The sequence below is a fragment of the Corythoichthys intestinalis genome, chromosome 13 (assembly GCF_030265065.1).
Source record: "Corythoichthys intestinalis isolate RoL2023-P3 chromosome 13, ASM3026506v1, whole genome shotgun sequence".
Classification (NCBI taxonomy): domain Eukaryota; kingdom Metazoa; phylum Chordata; class Actinopteri; order Syngnathiformes; family Syngnathidae; genus Corythoichthys; species Corythoichthys intestinalis.
Genome location: NC_080407.1, coordinates 22,171,257 through 22,180,496, shown reverse-complemented (window position 1 = coordinate 22,180,496; position 9,240 = coordinate 22,171,257). Strand labels below are relative to the sequence as shown.

At 45.5% G+C, this 9,240-nt stretch overlaps 1 protein-coding gene across 1 annotated transcript; it reads right to left on the bottom strand.

Annotated features, from left to right (window-relative positions):
• Nucleotides 1–2,806: 2,806 nt before the first annotated feature.
• LOC130928093 (THAP domain-containing protein 10-like) lies at nucleotides 2,807–4,755 on the bottom strand. The gene is made up of 4 exons (XM_057854326.1): nucleotides 4,254–4,755; nucleotides 3,793–3,903; nucleotides 3,483–3,570; nucleotides 2,807–3,412 (listed from the first exon to the last, which is right to left on the bottom strand). The coding sequence occupies exons 1-4, from the start codon at nucleotides 4,629–4,631 to the stop codon at nucleotides 3,405–3,407; spliced, it is 585 nt and encodes a 194-aa protein (XP_057710309.1). The 5' UTR covers nucleotides 4,632–4,755; the 3' UTR covers nucleotides 2,807–3,404.
• Between the last annotated feature and the right edge of the window lie 4,485 nt (nucleotides 4,756–9,240).

Here is a 9,240-nt window from a genome sequence, read left to right as displayed (position 1 = left end):
AATCAGGGCAGCCATCAGAAGCAAATTTCCATCACTAACGGGTACGTTAGACCCACCACCTTTCGTAAATAAAATAATAAATATACATCCTCAACAAAAAAAATACTTTCAAAAGTATATAAAGCCCTCTCATGTAACAACTCTACTTGCCTACCAATCGAAGAATGGAATAACGAACTTTCGGTAACATTAGATAATAACTATTGGTCCAACATCTGTAAAAATACATTTATAATGACAAAGAATAAGAACCTTCAGCTTATACAGTTCAAAATACTGCACAGATGGCATATTACTCAATCTAAAATGCACAAAATGGGGTTCTCCCAATCCGATAAATGTACAAACTGCAACGAAGATACTTCAGATACATACTTTCATGCTCTTTGGCAATGTAAACCAATACAAGATTTCTGGGCACAGGTAACGTAGAAACTCTCTTTCCTATTGAACTGCAGGATTCCATTGTCTCCAACTCTTTGTCTGCTTGGCGATCTGAATACAGTGAATATCTCTATCCATCAAACCCGTCCACTACTAGCAAGTCTAACGATAGCCAAAAAAACAATATTGTTGAATTGGAAAAACAAACAAAACATTAGCATTAACCAATGGCTAAATCTAATCATTGAATATATAACATTAGAGAAAATATCTGCCAAACAGACAAATAAAATGGACAAATACGAACAACAGTGGGAAACGGTCGCAAGAATGATGAACATAGAATAAGGATTCTCTCTCACCTGCGAAGGAATGCCACAAAAATAATAAAAATGTACACATAAATTGATGTATGCGGGGTGTCCAGGGAAGTTGTATGCATCCTTCTGCAGCTGGAAACAGGACATGTTTAAATCCGAACTGTTTTATACACTCCCAACAGCATGTAATAAATACATTTTCTTCCTTCACAGTTTAGTCGGTCAATGGGCTTATTTTACAAGGATACTCATAGACAATTTGGTTTCCAGCTGCTGGGGAACATATGCAACTTTTTTTTGGAACACCCTATATATTATCAGACTTGGAACAATTAAGGAACTATGCGTAAATAATACTTCACCGGTCCTTGGCATACATCTAATGGTGTTTGATAAACCTCTTCTTCTGTCAGCTTTACAGGTGGAGTTTGTTGGCGTCCTGCCCTGGGCCGTCCCGTCGCCGGTCTTGGCCCCCGGGAGTTTCGGCCGGGGCTTGTCTGGTTGCGTCTGGCTGTGCGGGGGTCCCGTCGGGCGCGCGCTGGTGTCGTGGGCGGGTGGGGGGGCCGCGCGGGTGCCGGTCCGGGGCCGCGGCCCTTCCCCGGCCGGCCGGGGTGGGGGCCGGGGGGTGCATGCGGCAGCCATGATTCCCTCCCAGGTCCGCCCGGCCGGAGCCGCGTCTCCCTGTACCGGGTGCCAGGGAGGTGCCCTCTGGTGCCATACCGCGCGCCCCTCTTGGCCCGGGGGTGGGTTGTGGGGGGTGCGCTTCCCTCCCCTTGGTCTGTTTCCGGCCCTGTCTGCCTCCCTAGGCCGCGGCTGCCCCCCGGCCGGTGGGGTCGTTGGCGGGGCCTCTTGGGGCCCGCGGGGCCTAGGGTGAGGCTCGCTGTCCCTTGCCGGTGGGGTGAACGCCCCCTGGTCGCCGGCGCTTGGTGTGGCGCCTGCTCGGGGTGCGGGGTGGGTGCTCGGTGGGTGGGAGGGGGGTGGGCGGTCGCGGAGGCGCCGTGGGTGGTCTGGGGCGGGGATTGATCGGGGCCCTGACGCTTCTTCCGCCCTGGGGCCGGTGGTTCTGGTGGACGGGGCCACGCCCGCGGGAGCCTGCCTCTTAACTCACGCACTTCTCACTTCGGCACTGTAAATATTTTTCACCCTGGCACTTACATGCTCATACATTTCTCCGGGGAGAGTTGGGACGGGGCTTTACAGTCCCAGCCCGACTCCCCCCTGTTTTTAATGCACCACACACCAAGGCTGTGGGATGGTTGGGACCTGTTGGGGGGGGGGGGGGGGGCTCACGGCTGCCTCCTCACCACAGGCCCCGCCATCCCTGCACCTTTTTTAAATGCACCACACACATCATACTCCACAGGAGAGCTCCGGCAAAGGGCGGTGGGACGGGCGGCTGGACAGAAACTCCATGCTGCGGTCCCACTGCCCCAAGCCAAGCTCTCCTATTTTAATGCATACATTGCACTACCCTCCCCTCACACCCCCATCACGGTGCTGGGTGATGGCTGCCAGTCGGGAACCTGGCAGCCACAGTAATAGGGTGGTAGGTGGGTCCCACACTTTTTCTATATGGCGTGGCTCCCGGGGTGTGGCCTCCCCTCTGCCTCGGCTGCCGGCCGCGGGAGTGGGTTGGGGGGTCGGGTCTCCGATCTTGCATCGCCCCGTGGCAGTTCCTGGGCGTTCTCCTGCCTCCGGCTTCCCCTCTCTTCTCTGGCTGGGCATCCGCCCTGCGCTCCGTCGCGGGTCGCTGGCTGGGCGCCGGTGTATCAGCGGGGTGTCGCCTGCACCGGCGGGGGACCCTGCCTTGCCTGGGGCTTGGTGGGCCGCTGGGGGTCCCGTGGCGTGCCGTGCCGGTTGGGGGGCTGTGGCTGTGGCTCGTGGCCCGGGTGGGCGGGCGGGGGTGGGTGTAGGCGTGGGGTTGGTGATGCGTCCCCTCCTGCCATCCCTGAAGGCCGGTTGATGGGCGCGCGGGTGGCCCGGGGGACCACCCTGGGTCCCGGGGGGGGGACGGTGGCTCCTTTGCTGGGCGGCGGGAGGAGGGATGGGCTGCGCATGGCCCCCCACCCCACCGCCCGCCCTCCCTCCCTCTCCGGGCTGGCTGGGTGGGGGCCGTGGCCCTGGGTTGGCGCCCGCGCGGTCTCTCCGCCCGTCTGCGTGGCTGTCGCGCGCCCGGTGGGGCTTGCGTGCTGCTGGATGTGGTAGGGCATGCTCGGGTTGGGGGTTCCGGTGCCGGGATTGGCGATGCGGCGGCGTAGGGCTGGTCGCCAACGGGCTTACACTCATAAGAGATTCACACGATTACTGGGTTCTAGATCACAGAACTGATTTGTGTACACTCTACCCTTTTCAATCACTTAGCTTATAGTCTTATAGACACCCCCACCCCCATTCTCCTCTTTCACTGGCCATTTGGCCCCCACATGGTGTAAACCGGAAATACATCTCGCTGACGATAGCACCAGCATATTAGTAACTAGTTTAGATGTTCAATGTATTTCTTGTTGTTGTTTGTGTATGTGTTTCTTTTCTTTCTTCTCTTGTATTTCTTTTCTTCTGTCCCCCCATAATCCCTTCCTGTTCGCTGCTTTGTCATAATAAAAAGGTATTTTGAATGATCACAATGGGAGTATGTCAGACTCTCCATGTGAAACATTAAAACTGTTCAGAATCCGGGCACTTAGACTTCCATTCTCTGTGTCAAACAGCTGAACAGGACAGGTTTTATTAAAAAAAATAATAATAAAAAATAAAAAAAGAAAATGTACTTCGAATTACCTTTATGTCGTCTTTGATGTTGCAAAGCAGCACTAACAGCAACAGTCCGACTTGGTGGCAAAAGACAAACCTGACAGGACTCGTCGACCTATGGGTACACAGACAACATCAAGTTTATAGTTATTCATTAGCCTCAAATGTATTGACTATGTAATCATATTTTGATAACTAGATGGCAAAATAAGAATTCTCCCCAAAACCAAAGACAGAAAGGTTTAGGGAATGTTATTATGACACATACACCAGGTGTCAAAAGTCATATTTTGAGTGGAAATGTTTTACAACATTTTGTAAAACACATTACACGTACCGATTTAGGAGCTGGCCCAGCGGCAAATTCTTCCAACTCAGGATTATCCGCGTCTGGATTAACACTTTCGCACTGTGTCTTTGAATGGGCCTGGTATTCTTGTATCATCGACTGAAAAGAAAAGGAGACAATTCAATCACTCGAATAAACGCCACGCGATTACAATTGTAGGAGAACAGCTATCGCTAGCAGCCCACAGCTAGCGCTAGCAGCCCGCAAAATTCACAAAACGTGATGAGAGAAATCATTTAAAGCATGAAATGAGGTACCATAACCACTAGCCTCTGAGGTCAACAAGACGAATTGTTTGATAGTAAAGCGCGAATAATTCAGCAAATAATTACAGCAGCAACAAATGTGATTTTTTTGTTTGATGATTTTTAATTAAAGCTAATTTAATGGCAGCACACTGAAATAGGTTTACAGTATTTTACATTATATAAAACACATCGCTTACTTACTTCAACTGCAGCCTTTTTCGTCCGCTTATCAATGGCAGCGGACTTCCTCTTCAGAGATTTGTGAGCGCTTTGCCCACTGCCGCTAGCTCCCTGTTGAGGACGGGGGGAAATTGTTGGCACAGCTGTGTCAAGTAGGGTTCTGGCATGTTGCACTGAAAGTCCCATCTCAACTTTCCGCAGAGGAACAGGGTCGAAACAGTCTTCAGTAAAATGATCCGAACACAACGCTGAGGATTTGGATGGTGACCAATTGTCCCTCGTTCGTTGTACTTGCTTTACCCATGCTTCCCGGCGAACGGGATCTTTTGGGAACCGAAAAAGGCTCACATCACTCCCCGTGACGTTGGAACAAAAGCCTGCAACGCATCGTTTCGGCATGGTGCGAAAAATAAAGGAAATACTCTGCTAAATTAGACGAATCCGCAGTCCTTCTCACACAACAGCACGGGTAGCTAGCGAAGAGGTCTTCTACCGTACACGTCACATCCGCCTTCTTCCTAAATCCGAGACCACAGCCGGAAGTCTGTCATTTTCGTAGCGCGGGATTAAAAAAACTGAATAAATATAACGATCGCTTCCACACACATCTAAGCGGTCTGTTTCATTCAGGAGCATAAAATACCGCGGAAAATATGAAATAAACATGCTTTTTGGTGTCACAAGCACTTTAAAGGGGAAATGTGAACTAAGGTTGGCCAACCATGTTTTTGAATAATATCAATAGCTAAACAATTATAAGCATATTTTCATTATTTTTTTTCACGCAACCCTTCCAGATTATTTGTTTAACCCATAGCAACGCCCTTGACAACGAAAATGCTTTTCTGCGGCAATCTTGGGAAATTACGTCACACCGGGAAGTGCGAGGGAAGTCCGCCATAGAACAGTATTGTTGCATTGCTTCTCGGTAAGATGCCATGGCGGTGTGTGGCGATGTTTTGTTCTCACTCAAACGAAAAGTTGTATGAGTGGCCAAAGGATAGCAGGGCACGTAAATGGACATCTTTTATACGCACGAAGTGAATGAATTTCACGCCATCATCGAGTAGTGTTCTCTGCTGCAAACACTTTGAAGATGCCTGCTTCCTTAACAGGTCTGCTTATGATCAAGTATTTGCCAAAAAGTAAGTGTGATTTTTGGATAGATGACTGGTGACTTTGTAAAAGCAGAGCGGCCAACTGTTGTGGAATGAACAGTATAAGCTAGTGACGTTAGCCGAAAGTTAACTCGTGGCAATCCCCGATCATAGTTGTTGTTGCGTTCGCTAGGTTAAGCGTGTTTAAATTGTGCGTCATCTACAATATTGTCCGAAAGGGTTAATCCACTGTCAATCGGGAAAAGGGTGTGGATGTGCATATAAGCGGGTCGATGTCGCGGTAATTCACGGTCACGTTGCCGTAAGAGACACACACCGCCGGTGAGTTTGTGCACATTTATTTGTATTTGTATTATGTATTTCCACCTTCATGCTTCAAGCATTGCATTGCATTTGTACGGTTCGGCGTTTCTTTCACGGTGATCGCTTGATAGCCTTCTAGTTTGTGTTTCGCGAGAGCCGCTGACAGGTGACAATTTAGCGTGTTGGCATTGAGTTAATCTCGCAGCGAATCAGCGAGCGGCTCAAGTCACGCAATGAATCATGGGAAATGTAGTCTTGGGACAACACTGAAGTGGTGCTTTGTAATCTGTTCGCTTGTGTGAAAAAACTACATTTCCTCATGCCATTAGACGCCACTTCCTCCCGAGAGCCCCGAGCTGTATTCTTACTGTTAGCTCCATGTGTTAATAAAGAAACAAAGTTGACAGCACGTCGTGTGTTCGGTACATTTGTAAACAAAAAGCTCATAACGACACTATGCACGATCCGTTTAAGAGACGCTGGAGTAGTAGGAGGCGAGGAGGAGATCAGCGAGAAGCAAAACTTTGCGGTCGAATGTGGCAGCAGTCCGCTATTATTTTGTTTTCTTATTGTTGCCACAATAAAGTGGAGAAAGCCATCAACGACTCATCTCCTTCTTTCCCCCCAACGTTTTTATATTATTATTTTATATGCACGAGAGCTGCCGGATCTGCCAAAATGAACATGAAGTTCATGTTTTTTAACAATGTCATCAGATAGACAATAACATAAAATTATGTGCAAATGCCTGCATCTTCAAATCATGAAAATAATAACAGCCTAAATCTTACCAATCTTGTAATCTCGATGGGTCTTGTATACATTCCATGTCAGGTAGTCTAGGCACATTGTTTGCATCCTGATTAGCGTCTGGCTAATACATGCTAGGTACAACATAAAATTCCAACCTCTTCTTCCTCCAACTCTTCATAAATTTGGATCTCCTCCCTTGCGCTCGATCTATCGCTTATATCGCTGTTTGAATCATTGTTTGAAGGGCTTTGTATGGCGGCCATATGTATGGAGCTGCCATCGCTGTTCCCGGTGTGACGTATCACTTCCGGGTTCGTCCCTTTTCAGGCTCGAACTTCGGAAACGCGATTATTTTGTCATATATACAACATATAAATTATTTTTTCATGCTTTATTTGTTGGACAATGTTTAATTACTTTACTTGTGACCCTATTTGGCATGTTATGAAATTACTTCACATTTCTGCTTTAAATCCACACAATGAAGAGACAGGAAATAAATTAAAAAAAACAAGATGACAAAAACAACTAAACCAATAGACAACCAACTAGACCAGGGGTCGGTAACCTATGGCTCTTTTGACGGCTGCATTTGGCTCGCAGACAAATCTTTAAAATATTTATTTAAAAAAAAAAAAAAAAAAAAAAAAAGTTCGATATGCAATGGGAGGGGCGCTAGGACCTCGGGTACACCTGGCGGGCGTAAGGGCCACAGGGGAAGGGTTAAAAAGAGCAGCGAGTAAGAGGCGCTCACATTTGTTCCTTTGGCAAGCCAGTGAAAAGGCGATATTCAGGACGGGTGCGGCAGTGGAGAATGCAAAAGTCTGATGATGCGTGTGGCAATCGGTTGAAATAATAGCTATGCATCTGTAGCGTGGTGCAGACAGAGATGAAATGCTTCAGTCTGTTGCTACACATTTAATTTTGTTTTATTATCATTTTTCTTGAACAGCTGAAACAAGAAAAAAAAAAAAAAGTCCATCTGGCATTGCTGCACACAGACGGCTCATATCTTATTTGCTCTAAAATACGAATTCTCATACAACAAAAGAAAAAACACCCGTAGAACAAAAAAATCACTTGTAATTGGAAAAAAAACACTTGTAGAATTTATTTTTTACATTGTGTTTTTTTCATGTTTATTTCACAACGCAAAATTTGGAAATACAAGTTGTTGTTTTTTTGTTTTACAAGTTAAAATGAGTCATTTTACAGGTATGTTTTTATTTTAAAACTAGGTTACGAGTATCTTTTTTGGCTCATAAAACTCGACAAGAATGTGACAAAACTTGTGCACTTGTAATTGCTAATTTTTAACCCGTAGTGAAGAAAAAAAACCTGTAGAACAAAAAAATCACTTGTAATTGAAAAAAAAACACTTGTAGAATTTATTTTTTACATCGTGTTTTTTTCATGTTTATTACACAACGCAAAATTTGGAAATACAAGTGTTTTTTAGTTAAAATTGGTCATTTTACAGGTATAATTTTCATTTTACAACCTCACTTCTTTTGGCACTATTCTATCTCCATACATATTCCTAACTGTTCTTTAATCCTGCCATATTTACACTACTGTGCAGAGGTCTTGTGTAACACTTATAAATGTACAATAAAAATCACTTCCCATTTTGCAAAAATGAGCCATAAGAATAGTACATAATGCATAATGTATACACAGGTCACTTCGTGCCAATATACAGACATTGTTTTTTAACAGAGATGGTCAATACAGTTTGAGGGGGGAGCTTCACTGACAGCATCAAAGGGTACGGACTGCATTAGAAGGTTTTTGTGTTTCTGTCTGTGGAGTGAGGGCTGTGGATTAAGTTACAGTAGATGAGGGACTCAAGCAACCTCCAAGCATGACCCAGTTTAGGAAGTAGTACAATCACATTGTTTTCACAGGGTATAGGGAAGAAGGGGTTTAATTGTTGGGAGTTTCCACACATCTGTTATTGTCTGGTCCTTTTTAATTTGATTTTTGTTTCTCTTGCATCTTATGTATATGGTTATTAACTCTATTTCATTGTTGATATGAGGACTCGTTAAATAAGGCGGACTGATATGATTATGGAATAGAAAAGAGGGTGTAGGTTTTAATAAGCAAATGCTTCATCCTACTCCTTTTTGGACACAATGAATAAAATCTGATATTATTAGTATTGTCTGTTGGCTGTCACTGAGTAGCATTTGTGATAGCTACACAAAATTAGCTAAATAAATCACCTCGAAGAACTGTCAGAGACGTAAGACAACCAGAGGATATAATATACAGTGCCTTGCAAAAGTATTCGGCCCCCTTGAATCTTGCAACCTTTTGCCACATTTCAGGCTTCAAACATAAAGATATGAAATTTAATTTTTTGGTCAAGAATCAACAACAAGTGGGACACAATCGTGAAGTGGAACAACATTTATTGGATAATTTAAACTTTTTTTAACAAATAAAAAACTGAAAATTGGGCGTGCAATATTATTCGGCCCCTTTACTTTCAGTGCAGCAAACTCACTCCAGAAGTTCAGTGAGGATCTCTGAATGATCCAATGTTGTCCTAAATGACCGATGATGATAAATAGAATCCACCTGTGTGTAATCAAGTCTCCGTATAAATGCACCTGCTCTGTGATAGTCTCAGGGTTCTGTTTAAAGTGCAGAGAGCATTATGAAAACCAAGGAACACACCAGGCAGGTCCGAGATACTGTTGTGGAGAAGTTTAAAGCCGGATTTGGATACAAAAAGATTTCCCAAGCTTTAAACATCTCAAGGAGCACTGTGCAAGCCATCATATTGAAATGGAAGGAGCATCAGACCACTGCACAAGGCCTGAGAC